The sequence below is a fragment of the Varroa jacobsoni genome, unplaced genomic scaffold, assembly GCF_002532875.2.
Source record: "Varroa jacobsoni isolate VJ856 unplaced genomic scaffold, vjacob_1.0 scaffold_280, whole genome shotgun sequence".
In the NCBI taxonomy this organism is placed as follows: Eukaryota; Metazoa; Arthropoda; class Arachnida; order Mesostigmata; family Varroidae; genus Varroa; species Varroa jacobsoni.
This window is the reverse complement of record NW_019213182.1, coordinates 55913-70994: the sequence shown is the minus strand read 5'-3', so window position 1 is coordinate 70994 and position 15082 is coordinate 55913. Positions and strand designations below refer to the sequence as shown.

Below are 15082 nucleotides of genomic sequence, written 5' to 3'. Positions count from 1 at the left end.
AAGAACAGAAATGAGCTCAAGCGCATTCAAGCCATGACGTCTGCTCAAATGGTACCATTCGAGCTACGCAGTTCCTATTAAGCTAATTTTTGTTTCATAACTTCATATGTGTAATTGCATCCGGTTTGTAATGTGCTGAGGATGAACTTTAACTGTCTACTTGACACACTAAACGGGTTTTTGGTCGGAAGTTTAGTAATTGTATGCAAAAGAGAGACTGGTGACGGCATAAGCTCCGCTTGTCAGGAAATTGAGTGTGTAAGCCTCCTTTACCAGTTGTTGTCCCGCTGGAAAGTTCCGTCATCCCTAGCATTGGAAGAGGCGCAGGGGTCGCTGTAAAACTAATCGCTGGTAAGAGATCGACGATAATAAAAATGCGTCTGACAAAGTTAAACATAAGCGCTAGTTAACGGTGCTTCGCGGTTCGGCTATTCATCATTACTAGTTAGGTTAGGCAAGAACGAAAAAGAAGACAACAGACAGACCGCCTACCAGCCATCTGATCATCAAGCTGACCATAAGAGCGTCGGTTTAGCGATCAGAACGAGGAACTAACCCCTGGCGTTGATTTGCCTGTGTCGAAACCCGCATCCTACTCGTTGATCGGACGAAATTCAGCTATTACTCTTTCTGATCTGGCTTGTACCCCGTCTTTTTTGACTTGTGTGTCTACCCAAGGGTCTCGGGTGCGCTGGACAGCTCTTATTATCTCTACCTCGGACGTAACTAGTTCTGGGTAAGTGGAAAGCAATACTGCCATGGCGCGCATGTTTCTTTTCGCGTAGATCGATACGTCAAAGAAAAGCGAGTAGATAAAGCACCAAGTACACGAGCGACAAGAAAGAAAACTCCATCAGTTTCTGCTGAGTCTCGTTGCCATTGTCCCCGTTGAGGCAGCCATTGGCGACGAATTCTCCGCAACGTCTTCTACCATCCGAGCAGAAAGCCAAACCATATGAACGAGGAGGGGTTCAGTGCCTCGTGACGCGACGTCGTATGGGGTGGCATCTCTCGCTGATTCACCTAGGCAGAATTCACCGGCAGCCAAGATGAGTAAAGGAGATGAGCTGTAAGAGTCATCAGCGGCTAGAGCGCTCAGAGGCAGTAGTAGGACCGATAGGAACAGCGCCGTCAGACAGAAGTAAAAATAAAGAAAAACGTCGCTGTCTTTTAGCGAGTGCAGAAAAAAAAAACGCTTCGTTTCTCGTCTAAGCTTGCGGGCTTGATTTGTCAGAATCTCGGTATGTCGCGTCTGCTCTTCGGATACGTACGGATATAGCTGACAGGTCGCTTGGTATATTGATACGTTTGGCATGGTCAGTCCTGCGCAAAGCAAATATGATCATTAACCCAACGACCTACTGAAAAACATGCCGACAAGCAGTACTAACGTATTTGAATATTAAAACAGTTGGCAATACACACAAGCTCTGTCCTGTTTGTGGTTGCCAATCGCTTAGAATCTACTCCGAAATGTCCAAGTTAAACCTCTGTCTGCTACCACTTCATTTTGATAGTTCAATCTTCTGATACTCAAAACTGTTGTAGTTCTAACCCTGTTATACTCTTATGATATATATAAATATAGCGAGAGAGAGAGAGAGTGAGAGAGAGAGCAGAATATATCCTACAGGCAGCTGCTATAATTACTTATAGTATCGAATCTGTACAGCCGACCGCTGTTATAGTGCGTAATTTAAATTAAGCTCGAAAAAAACTGGTGTCGGCCGGCTAAAACTATTCGCCAAAGACGTCCAGCGAATCGGATCAACGAAGAGGATGTAGCCACGTAAACGCAACGAAGTAGTTATAAAGCAGCCAACAGCTAGAAACGTTCCGATGTTGGAACATAGTGTTTAGCCACAGCTGGTCACCAGTTGGTAAAATTGCAGTTAGTACAGCAACACAATCGTTCTATGCAAATTTACTATCTTCCGTCTAGTAATCGGTGCATAGGTTCAGCATTGGGCCAAACGAGTTTGCTTTCATGCATTGAATCATGTTGAGGTAAAGTTAGACGTTGCACGATCTTGTCAAATGCCCTTGTACGCTCTCGTATTGTCGCCGATAAAAACCATCACAAAAATCAACGACGTTATTGTTGTTGTTGTTGTTGTTGTTCTAACGAAGTGGTGCCAGCTTGCTTTAATTGTGACGTGTTAGCTCCTTTAAGCTTCTGCTAAGGTACTGTCTTACATACAATGTCATAAGCGTATGTTTACCGATATAAACATGAATGGATAATACGATAACACTTTACGTATTATACACATTACGGTACCTTTGAATTTGTGGAGAGAACTTTCATATTGTTGCAGTTTCGGGTCGTTCGCTTCATTGCCGGTAGACGAGACCGTACTCTCCTGGACGACGGTGTAGCGTCCGCCTTGTTTGTACTCCTCGAAGCGGTACATCCGACTCTCTTTGCTACTGCTTCGGCAATGGCTTCTTGTGCGTTCCTCCATGGTCAGCGCCCTGTTAGAACAAGGTCTCGTAAGAGGCAGAGCTTCTGCGTCCAGGAAGAGACACTTCACGGCCAACACAACCTGTCACTCCCTCACCTATTTCGTCGCTGTCGTCAGGTTCTTGGTCGACTTTTAATTTCCTGTGTTACCTACGGTCAGGTTCTTAAGTGCAGTTACAATGAACACAGTAATCGATAATGAACAACACTAATATGGTATATTTAACGAAATAGATGAAATGGACAAGTCAAATAATGTTGGTTGTCAGCGGAGCGAACGGGAACCGACAAGGATCGTCGAGGACCCGTACGCGCAGTTCACAGTGCCACTCACAGACGATCAAATCACTCACAATACAGTACACCACTCGTCCATGAATCGCCTGCTTCGGTGACAGTCGCTGGTCGGATAACCGCTACGTGTTCGGAGAATAGCGTGAGCACAGCTGACGTTGGCACCGATGAGCTCGTATCGTTCGTATAGTTTTTCATTCAGTGGTACGCGCTGGTTGTATCGCGTGGCTGGACGAAGAGATGGCTGTCTTCGTCGATCGGACCCACTAGCTGGGTGCCGAGGACGTCAGCGGCTCGACAACCAAGGCCCTCACTGGCCCGGCCCTTTCTCCTGAGTGGGCAGCGGTTGACTTCGTTGAGCCTCCTACATATTCTACCGTAACGGGACACACAGGCGTATGTATACACACGGTGTCAGAGCCAATATACACAAGAGCGCCAGTAGTCGCTAGACGGCAGAAGTGCAAATTGCGCCAGAATAACGACAGCCCAAGAACGTACACTTTCACTATGGCGACTACCAAGCATCGATACTAATACAACGAATATAACTTCAGTGGTTGCGACGATGACAACAATTATGCCTTCTAGCCGCACGGGCTTCACTCCCGGCACGATTGTGGCGACAACGTTCACCGCGTCAGGTGTTATCGCTGCTTAACAAGTGCTTATAAGAAGACTATGGTATCGGTGACAAGCGTGATCACAATATTTTGATGTTGCCGAATGATGATGTTGTTGTTGTCGTCGTCGTCGTCGTCGTCGTCGTCGTTCTGATTTCACACGTCCAGCGTCCCGTCAACTTTCCGGCGGAAAGCGTCGCAATCAGATCGCGAACCGCCGAACGAAGGATCGGTATGACAACTACGTTTAGCCCGAAACTCCGCTTCTACGATAACATTTGCCACTGTCTTTCATCCGAACACCTCTATTTGTCGATCTGTATGTCTGTCAAATAGAAGATCTGCGATTTCTGAGGCCATCAATGTAATTACACTGGTCTAGCTTAGTCTACAATCGGCAGCCAATATTTTCATCATCTAAACATCAGCGATAGTTGTTATCGCTGCTGTTGCTACCAGGACCTGGAACCTGCTATTGCAGGCCTTGCCGGCCGGCCCGCCTGCCCAGATCGTCTACCTTGACTAAGGAGCTAACACTACCTTGGCAGTCACTACGACCATCAGTAACACGACCATCTCTAACGTCACCAGTAACCGACTTCACCACCACAACTTCTCTACTGGTCATTCGCTCTACTGCCAGCGGTGGCAGCAGGCAGTCGCCGCCTAATTCTCCTCACACACTGCTGCTACCCGCAAATACACACGAGCACAACATCTGCAGAATCAACAACACTTGTATACACACCCTGTTTTCTGTTTTGCTGCTGCGTCGGCGGCGGCGGCGGCGGCTCCAGCGCCCTGCCTGCGTGCCACCTCTCCGCCGAACGTCGCGCAGACGACGAAACGGGTGAGGAGGCGACGAAAGTTGATCCTGCGGGCACCGCTGCTACTGCTGTACCGCTGTGTGCGTTTGTGGAACGCCGGGTAAAAACAACGGCAGCACAGTGGGCGAACCAGCATGAGAGGTGCACATTAGAACGACATTCACGCAAACTGAAAGCAACAGCATACTAGCAGTCGGTCGTGCTTGAATGTCGCGGCCGCTACCTTTGACGTCAAAGAGGGCCGGCGGACTCCGCTGCTGGAACGGCGTTTGACAAGGCTCACCGGTTCCGCGCGAACGACAACAACAACGGATGGACAGAGCGAGTACTGTAAAATTGTTGACGTCGTGGCGCCGTCTGGCGGAAAGCGGATGAAAGTCAACGTCCGAAAACGTCGGCGCGCGTTCTTCAAAACACGCGCCACGCGATATAATTCGTCGCAGATGATAAGCGCGTGCGGAGATGCTTACACGATGAATTTTGTGCCCAAATTTATCTGCACTTTAGGTCGAACGAAGATCCGATTTGGTGAAGCGTCTAGAGCCACACACATGCATAAGGGTATATAGACGTGAAAACCGCTTTTGCAAAAGGGACTCTATTGGTCAAGCCGCTGTCTTGTGCCTGATATAAATAGGTCCATCAATGACATGTTGAGATTAAAAAGAGCTAGGAAAAATAAGAGTGCATGTAAAAATCGCAGTAGTATTTAAGACATGTGACTGCTTCTTGTACCTGTTTTGTACCAATTGGCGATAATTTAGTATTATTTCCTTAGGATGTGGTAATAAGTACATTTAAATAAACGTGCTTTTCAAGCAAATTTGCCGGTAAGAAAAATCGTAGAACTATAACAACAATGATTTCCTATGGCGGCAAAAAGAAACGAACGAAATGATCGCTTTTCTAACAGAGAAAAATATAAGGATAATATTCAGGTTGCTACTACCAAAAATCAATCGACATATTCTCTCGCATGAAGCGTAAAGGCGTACAGGCAGAAATGATAGCGTCGTACTACCATGGCAAGTTATGTAAGTTAGAGAATATAACTGTCTGACAGAGCAATTTCACTGGCTGAAAGCGTGTTCATGCAAACCGCAAATCGAGTGTCGAACACAGTGTACTATAGACATTCAACTTTAACAACAAGTTACCTTCCAATTGTACTGTAGTCAAAAGTTTCTCAAATGAAGTTAAGAATATTAACTTAAATGTGGAGCTTTGCCAATGCTTAAGAACATCTGAAGCGCCATTCTCAATCAACTCATCAGCTTACAGTTTTCGATAATGATCACTGCTGTATTAACGACCGCTTACCTGAACTATTAAACAATAAAGTAAAACATCTATTTTTGTTAAGTTATAACGTAACGTTGCTACATTATATTTTGTATTCCAAATCTCGATTTTGTTTTCAATAGATTCTATTAACTATTACATCGGTGATTAGTCTAAATCCTAATAATGTAACGAGATAATGGCTTTACCTAGGCACGTGGTGATCTGGGTTTGAAACAGGTGTATATTCACTTCATGCGAGAAAGCATTAGGCTGCCTGTGTGCATGCCCCATTTCTTGTGTTGAAATTTTCTGTTAGTTTAAAAAATGGATTCTATGAGGACCTGCACGTGAGCCCAAAAATTCCGAGCCCTCTCCCAATCTAGCCCTTCTTATTTCTGTTTCATCATCATTACAAACATCTATCACGACTCACTGATAAAGAGTGTCTCGCATTAACACTTGGCAGAAACATCCGCTGGAAATATTGAATATCAGCAAAAATATATACATAATTCGTTTGCGATCGCAACCCCGTCGTCACATAGACTTTACCGACATTGGACGCAACCGTGTGACTAGCAGAATTGAGTTCTTCTCTAAAACACGCTCCGCTACCTGAGAGCATAGGCTAGACGCTTAAAAAACAACACAGTATTATAGGAAGAAGGTCCACACAATTTTGAAAGGTCCCCTTGTTCCTTTCCTATCATTCGTAGTTATTCCCATTAATTAAGCACGAGAACGAACTTAGCTAGTACCAACAAGACGTAGCTGGTTGGGGCAAATTCCCGGAAAGCGATTAGTTTTATCTCTTTTCATTTATCCTTTATCCGTCAGTACCAAATAAAGGGTGGATATTACTGGCAGCGGTTCAACCGGCAGCGAACGGCTCCGTCCTCAACACGTTCGGATCGAATCGGCAGCAGCGAATAATACTGGGCCTAACATTGTCGTTCAGCGCTTAGCAACTTGGACTGATAGCGGGTGGGCCGATTGTCCTAACTGCAACAGTTTCAGGGGAATTTTGGCTTTATTTATGCAAGCTGCAAAAGAGGACGGGGAAAATGAGCAGGGGCAAAAATCGAGTTGACTTTGTAATCACCATGCAAAAAGAAAAGCATTGAAAACGACTGTAATCTATTGGCTTCTGAGTTTTGGTTGGAGAGATCTAGATAAGCACTGAAATGTAATGATGAGGAAGATCATTCAGGCTTGTCCTGTACATCAATACCAAATGACGTGGGTATTACTCGAATAAAACGTTCCGGGAGCGACGACAGTCGCCCAACTACCATATTCACAATATAAACATTATGGATTCGTGTACCATAAATGCGCGTATTATATTTTCCATTTGTAGTTACCTTGCGTCAGAAAGTCCGATTCGCGCATTGATAATCATTACCGGTAGAGAGCTCGTCATAAAGATAAACTGGTAGTTAAGTGCTGTTCGATTTGATTCACCGGCCAGCATAAACCCGTACCCTGGGAACGAGGCTGTCTCGATCTTATGTAGCTGCTCACCATGAACGTGGAATTGCATTCAGCTCTATGAGCTAACTAGATTTCTATAGCCGATTTCTGCACCATTAGAGTCGTAATGACCTTGATCGTTCTCCTATATTTTTGAACAACTCTTCTACGGAACAAGACGAGCTTGCTTCACGATCAGAAATCAAATTGTTAATGTTTCTATACGTCTATTTGCCCAGTGGTGTTTCGTCACGCGGAGCGAGTTAGACGTATTCCGACTGCTCATCAGACAATAGAAATCACTATTAGTTTTGTACCAATGCCTTCCATTTGCTATTACACGGGCCGCCGCATCACAGGGGCTGATCGTACGGAAGCAGGCTGCGTTCAACACAAAAATTCGAAATGTCGTAACGAACGTTTCATCCGCCAATATGATTATTTACATTATTACTGTCATACTATATTATGGTGGTAACAACAAGCCGTGTAGTTTCACATATTTCGTAAACATTCCCCCTGCTAGAGCTTTCCTTGGCCAATGATATCGAGCCGTCACCTTCCTTGGCCTGTTTCTGTAGGGACGTTAAGTGAACATTTAAGATTTAACAATACAGCCTTATCGCACTCGGTCATAAAATTCGTTTCGTGCACTTTTCAAGTAGTATAGCCATTGGAAACGCGTGCCTCGCTCAGACCCGTTCATCTCTTCCGTTGAATGGCGCTCCTATCATTTATTGGAAGCTTGTAAAGTTGCTAGAAACCTGTTGTGTTGGTTTATCGTCTTCAAGTGTGTTCTACTGGAAAGTAAAACGTGCCGTTTTTAGTGCCATAGAAAGAAACTTAAAAAAAAGTGTTCGAAATAAAAAATTATACTACAGACGGTTCTCTACGCGGGAGCATCTCAGCGCGAATGAATGCTCCAGTCACCTACTCGACTACCATCTACCTGAAACGGCTACTGTGAGGCTAGAATGTAGCGACGAAACGATTTTTCTTTCTGTTTTTCAAAGACGACTTAATCGATTGAAGCTCGACATCGTCTAATAGAACGATATTGTTCTTGTAAAATACTGTCTAATGCCACACAGAACGAGACAATGCCCAGCGGGGCACCGCTCTATCATCCTAGTTTGGTCATGGCTGTTAATGTTGTCGTAGGTATATAAAAAATCAAACACAAGAACAATGCGCGCAGTACGATCACAACTGCTTCTACTAGGGACAGCCGATCTCGGACGCATTCTTTGGATTTTTTATTGGCGATGATGAAGGACCAGCAGAAGAGGTCTGCATAAACCAGTCACCGAATCGATTTCAGGCAGGAAAAAGCACTGATCGAAAGCCTGATCCCAACAGTGCCGATAGTGCTTTCAAATGGCATGAACTTCCGCCAGTGATGACTGCCGAAAGCGCCTATTGGTACTCCACAGCCAGTTACACACCGGTGGATTTGCTACTAGCGACGAGGGACGAGTGCCGACAATGCGAAAACAGTGCTCTGCGACCTTTTGTGTGGTCACACACGATATATAGGAAAGGCATTCGAAAGGAAAAGTAAAACCTATTTCTCTGGCGGACCTTTTCGTTTTTCTCGTTTTCCGATCAGCCTGTTAGTTTATTCGTATATAGGCAAAGTCAGCATCTAGACCTCCGACACCACCGACGATGTCGTTTCCAGGTTAGGGAGCTGAGGTTCTAACGCTAATAGCTAACGACGACGTTGAGGTGAGCACAATTTTACTATTGAGGCCTGTATCAGGTAGGAAGCACGCTCATTGGCGATTCCCATAAAGATTATTAGCATTCAATGATCACGAGACGGTTTCCTTCTCCGGCGTTGTTATTTCCACTCTAACCGTAACCTATTTGGATTGTGTATTATGCATGCATATGATACTGTTAAGACCTAGGTGACTGACCTGTGGGGCTACGCGCATGCAGACGCGCAGTGCATCATATAAACAGTAGTTAGCGGACTGTCCTGCGCCAAGTCGTCGATCGAGTCTTGGTCAGTATAAGAATGAATGACAACTGAAACATACAGATCAGCTAGTTGGGACTGCGGTCTTTTTTATCAACGCCGATCCGTGATAAATATCCGGGTCATCTTAGTACACTCGCCACCGATAATAATAATAGTAATACGTATAATAGCAGGCAGGATAGGTTAACCACTTCGATAGTTAGTGGATAAACTGGTCTGAGATGGGTTTCTTCTCATTATTAGGTTCAGTAAAAAGTTATTGCTGCAATCTATAGATGGCGTTTGCGTCGGATCGGCTGATCATCGCTAGCGAAAACCTCTCGGGCAAGTTATTCTAACGGTTGAGCGTGCACTTCATTCGTGTCGTTCGCATTGAGCTTCTGTGGTTAGAAGTGGCAATTCGGTGACCTCAGTCATAGAGCTCGGAAAGGTAGATTTCAAAGGGTGACACTGTCTCGTTCACAGTTTTCTTGTTGAAAGACTTCTGCCAAGACAAAAGAAATTGTTCGGCGAGTCGAAAGCAAACGGGTAGAAAGTGTTACCACTATCGAATTGTGCTTTAGAATCGGAGATTTCAATCTGCAGGAGAAACCGCCCCCTGACGGTCGCCAGAAATCAGTGACGAGGAATTGTAGATACTGTCTAACGAAGTCGATCCGAGAGCTATCCATATAGCTAAGACTGATCCAGATGATGGTTGTCAATCGTTTGCGTGCACTAAGAAAAGCCAAATAGGAACTGAGCGAAAACGACGGAAAAGTCGTCTGCCTTCCGTTACTTACACGACACAAAAGGTACGAGATCGTTCCTAGCGACGATGGACTGATCTTTTACGACAGCCCTAAACGCAAACCAGCATGGTTACACCGCCCTTCCAGTTCACACACAATTGTTCGCGGTCAAAAGCTTTACTGCTGCGTATGGTAAGATGAAAGGAGGCTATCGTACTATAAGCTACTCTACATCCTAGGAAAAAGCTACAGGAGTAGTTATCAACTTGTGCGTCTGACCCACGAAATGCAGACAGAAAGGCCACGGACTGGTGAAAGGGGATACGAGGTTGTGTTACTATGTGACAATGCCACACCGCATTCTGAGTTGATGACTTGGCAGTCGTTGACGTCTTTTAAATGCGTCATCCGGCGTACTGTTCGAACATCACACTATTTAATTATCATTTGTTTCTGTCAGGATGATAAACAGTTCAGAACAAAGATTGAAGTCTGTAAATAAATCGACAGATAGCTCGTTTCGAAGGACGGAAGAACCTTTTCGCTTCGCGGGGTGCATTGGCTACCAGAAAACTGGGCAACGAAAAACACTGTTCTGACTAAGATGTATCTACTTGTTTAAAAGCCGCAAGCAAGTGCCTGAAAGAGAACAACATTTTCTACCCAGCTTAATATAAGGTCTCTTTTTGATAAAGGCCGCTTCCTAGTTTCGGCCTCTGTAGTATTCTCTTTGGGACTAATCTTTTGCGAAGAGCAGTTGCTTTCAATCACTTCGGCATATTGCTGTAGTCGCTTTAGCCTCTCCATTGAAACAATATACAGAGTGTATCGAAAATAGCCCCCGAAGGCGTAGCATATAAAACTTATTAGATTAGAAAATAAAACAATTTTGGTTTCGTTTCGAAGCGAACTTGCCCTGTCGGCACGAGCGGTCCTGTCTGCTATAGGATTTCATAAAACGCCTCGATCCACAGTCAACGAGGTTCTGGACAAACGCTTTGCCACCGCCGCCGCCGCCGCCGCCGCCGTGTTTCAAGGTGATCTCATGAATTCCGTGTTCATGCTCCGGAAAAAGAGCAAACTGTGTCGGCAAGAGTTCAGCAATGCGATTGACCTGAATCACATCAGCTATCGTTTCGCGCGGTATTTTAATGCTATTTGATATTTCTATATCTATTTCTGGTTCATTTGATTGTATGTCGATGCGCATGGCGGCCAGATGGACCTAATACAGGGTCTACGATTGCCTCGTGCCTGCCCACTGACGTTGTTGCGAAAGGCCCAGAAGGCTTGAGCTGTCACGGGTATAATTTGACGCCTCTACAAACGTACTTTGTCGTTCCTGCTACAGGAACGATTCAAATGCGACAGACCGTATCGGCGATTACCGACAGCAGTCAGAATTTGAAAAAAAAAATATTATACATGAGCAAACACTTGACGTGCGAAAAAAACAACGGTTTTTCCCCTTGGAAAACGTTAACAATTAAATTTCTTAGTTTCTATACCATGGTAATAATAATAGATAAACGTATTGTTATATATAACAAGTAGGAAATATATGTTTAATGTTGCGTACCCATCTGGCCATGTAGGTATCACAATGGATTTAGTATTATTTTACTATAATTATTATAGATTCACGTCTCTAATAATGTTTTGTGCGCTAAGCTCTGTTACCACAGACGAAATAGTTACGATGTATACAACGTGCCACAAACCCTGATCACATAATAAAAATAGTTGCTATTATCACAGAGTTGATCAATTGAGCAAAATATATATTAAATTCTCGTAGCCATATACGCTACACACATATAGCGTATATAGCTACGAGAAAGCGTCGAATTCTTAGACAGAGAGAAGGTACAGAGAGTTATGCACTGTTTGTGTTATTGGAAACTGAGATCAGCTCCCGTTGCCGCTATTGCCGGACTTCTGGCGGACTTCCTCCGGAATCTGGCAGCGATCCTTCCCAAAGATTATTGACTGGTAGATTGTGGTGGGAGTTCTGAGAAAAAGAGCCAGTTGTGTGGGTCTTCAACGACCACGAAGCCAGTTAGTCCCCTCCGAGCGGTCGTTCGTAGTACGAAGGCTGGTGGGCTGCCAGTGTCATCCTGTCCCTATCCGAGTGCAGTTAATACGCCTGTCTGTGAGTGAGCGAGTGACCATCAAGTTAAGCAGGTTGATAGGATGGTTCTGTTGTTTTTTGGGGCGTCATCGATTGCTCTAGTTGCAGGGTCAGTTCAGTAAGTTCACTTTCGCTTTCTCATGTAGTGGTTCTACATCCCACAGCGAACCATGGGTACTGCCGCTTAGGACCAGCGGCGGCGGCGGTGGCGGCTTTTAGGCGACCCATCGACCGATCTACTGATTCAAATTTAGCGTTGGGATACTCGATGAGGAAGCCGCTATCTGCTATCCGCGTCATAATCACCAGCCTCACCGATATTTGCTGCGTTACGCAATGTCTGTGAATGACTGAGCTCTGCTTTGCCTGTCCGCTCGCGAGTCGTTGAACAATCGGAAACAATTTTGAAAACACCATGTCAAAAATGCCAGCGTTCAAAATAGGAGGAAAGCAACTGGGGCGTGGGGGTGATAAGAACTTGAGAAAAATTCAACCGACCACCGCGTCCGTCGCCGCCGCCGCCGCCGCCACCGCTGCTGACGAAAGAAAAACAAAAAATATGTGAACTTGATAGGTTGGGCTGTGAGAGAGAGACGATGAGGCACAATAGACATACACAGCGAGGTCATGAACTCGCTTGGATATTTTGTGAGTATTTTATGAAGGCAACGCTGCTGGCTCCGGTTCTTATATTGCGACTCTCACAACTGCTATGTGCTATCCGAAGTTCTTGCACAAACTTGGTTGAACACGCCGGCAACGCTGCATCAGACATCATCATGTCTCGACAGTAACGAAACTGGTGACCTGTGATCTTGCAACTCACCACGAAATGGTTTAGATTAATCAGAGCCCTATTTGAGAGAAAATTTGAGTGTATAGGGTTATCCATTCGTCTAACGAACGGGGACCGCCCTCGCACGCATCATCGTGCCGTCCTCTTGGTACAATACATCATGTTCAAGCGGCTAGTCGATCAGCCAGTCAGCCGGGCGCAGTGTCCATCAAGAACGCGCGGACGGTCCCGTTGAGAAGGTCAATGTCTCTGTTGGTCAAGCGAACGATCGGAGCACACCTCATCCGGAGGTCCGGAGGAGCTGCTGCCTAAAAGAGCGAGATCGAGACCAATACACTGGCGCAGACTTGATAGGAGAAGACCAGGGTAACCTCCGCAGTACTGAAGTCGAAGCCGGGCAGAGATCCCGAGACAAGGCGAAGGTGCTGTGAAGCAAGAAGTCTAGCAAGCAAGACTCACTTCGTCACTCTTGGTTTTTCTCTTTTTCGTTCGATAGAGTTTAGTAATGGTTTACGGGGAAGTTCAAAGTGAAGCCAGTCGGACCCGCACGTTCTTCATTTTTCGTTTGTTCTTCCCCTATCACCCCGCCGCCCGCCTTGCTGTCTTACACCCGCACGCTTTGTCATTATGAGACTCATCTCGTCGAATGACTCGAACTAACTTCGAGTGGGCCTGCAGTGCGGGTCTACGTACGGTCGCACAAAAGAGTAGAATCAAGAACTTCAAGGTGATGCCATGTCGTTTCTACGAAGGGGAAAACTTTCACCCAGTGACGCTGATGAAGTTCGCAACATAATCAGCACACGTCTTGTGTCTTTTGTGTGTGTGTGGGTACGGTGATCGGACATGTCAAAAAGAGTTTATATTAGTACACCTGGTTAATGCGATTGATCAACCTGGCTGATATGGGATCGTCATAGCGTAGGGTGCCGCTACTGCAGCCGTTCGAGTCTGGCACGCGCTAAAGACAAGAAACAGTGTGCGCCATTCTAGTAGTCTAAATAACTATCGCTGCTAAATGGCAGTGTGTAAACTTAACCCACATTTGAGAAATTCAGGCGGAGCGAGCAGAAGTTGTCAAACGATGCTGAACTTTGAAATGCTGCGGTCTATGGCGTACACTGCTTTCTACATGCACGTATGACGAGCTTCAGCTGGTGTCCCTGACGCCGATAATGTTGCCGTCCAGGACAGAACAAACGAGATCGACGAAGTGGGGAGTCTGATTAAGCTTAGACCAGGCTTGTGTTGTGCCTAAGAAGCGTTCAATGCAACAAAATCTAGATGGGGTCTGCGTTTGCAATTTTTCTGTTTGCTTGAATGGATCAAGGAGTAAAGCTCCGAATCGATATAGAAATGTTTCCCGTCACAACACAATGATATTGAAATTTAGATATATTTTCGTATTTATATTGGCCACGTATTGCTGAAATCAAAAGATGAAGAAATTGTGTACCTCGCAGCACATGCGAACGACCGTTAATTTACTTGTACCTAAGTCATGGCAAAACCTAATGTGGGACATTTTTCTAGGGCAGATGTACGTACAGCAAAGTCACTACTAACTGCTGCAGTGATTTTCGCAAATAGTACTCTAATTTTACGTTTTTTCAATATAAACAACGATGCGTCAATGAAAAGACTCTACTGTTGTTCTACGTGAACGTTGGTTTTTCTATAAAAATGATGAGTTCATAGGCTGCACGGTTTTGATCAGTGTTCTCTGCCTTTGCAGCCAGCAATTCAGCCGTTCCCGTTCGACTAATAGTTAGAGCATAATTTAGTTCGATTCAAAGTGTTTTCTATTGCGCTGAAAGGGGTCCAGGAGCGATATGATTAGCGAGATTGGTATTAACGCTATCATTCCAATAGTCACTCTGTATAAGTTGATAATAACCCAAGTTAGGTGTCGCGAACAATCCTCTATGAGAGTAACTTACTCAACTGCTTAAACAACTTACCCAATCTGTAGAGCCGCTATTGTCTGCGCATTACGGTGTCCCGAAAATATTTAAATTACCATCTAACTTAAATGGACTAAAGTACATATTGTTTTCTATATTAGAGTGCAATTTGGTAAGGATTGATGTAATAAGCCAGCTTAATTAATTCAGCATATATAAATGTAAATTTTGACAAGCCAATCGTTCCTGCAAAAGTTCAGTTATATTGATATGCCTTGCCAGGTCACCGAGCCTCAAGACTACACCAATTGTAGTAGGTCCTGATGGCAGACGCATCTAAAGTTAAACTAAATATAGACCAGGCAACATTGATTACCTAATTTTTTTCAACCTTGCGGTAACTGCTGTTCGAAAATATCCTATGGAGTCGACTATAGAAATAGCAGCTTCATTCCGGCTGTACATGTTTGACTGGTGACGACAACACAAATTCAGGCATCGCTAAACATTCAATTAAAAATGTATTATGTTTCCGTTATAATGATAATAAAAAATAAAATTTGAGTGC

General features: G+C 44.8%; 1 protein-coding gene and 1 long non-coding RNA gene across 2 annotated transcripts in view; one reads left to right on the top strand and one right to left on the bottom strand.

The window, feature by feature from the left end:
* The window catches only part of LOC111258960 (uncharacterized), a gene marked incomplete at its 3' end in the record, with an annotated part of 98719 nt that extends 88694 nt beyond the window's left edge, over positions 1–10025 (bottom strand). Inside the window, 2 exon segments of the mRNA XM_022830576.2 lie at positions 2282–2475; positions 9735–10025. Of these exon segments, the coding sequence (XP_022686311.1) occupies positions 2282–2465 (184 nt within the window).
* The window catches only part of LOC147753709 (uncharacterized), a 25285-nt gene continuing 17710 nt past the window's right edge, over positions 7508–15082 (top strand). The window contains exons 1-2 of the long non-coding RNA XR_015310383.1: positions 7508–8693; positions 8873–8976. This is a non-coding gene — a long non-coding RNA (uncharacterized LOC147753709). The remainder of the gene's footprint in view (positions 8694–8872; positions 8977–15082) is intronic.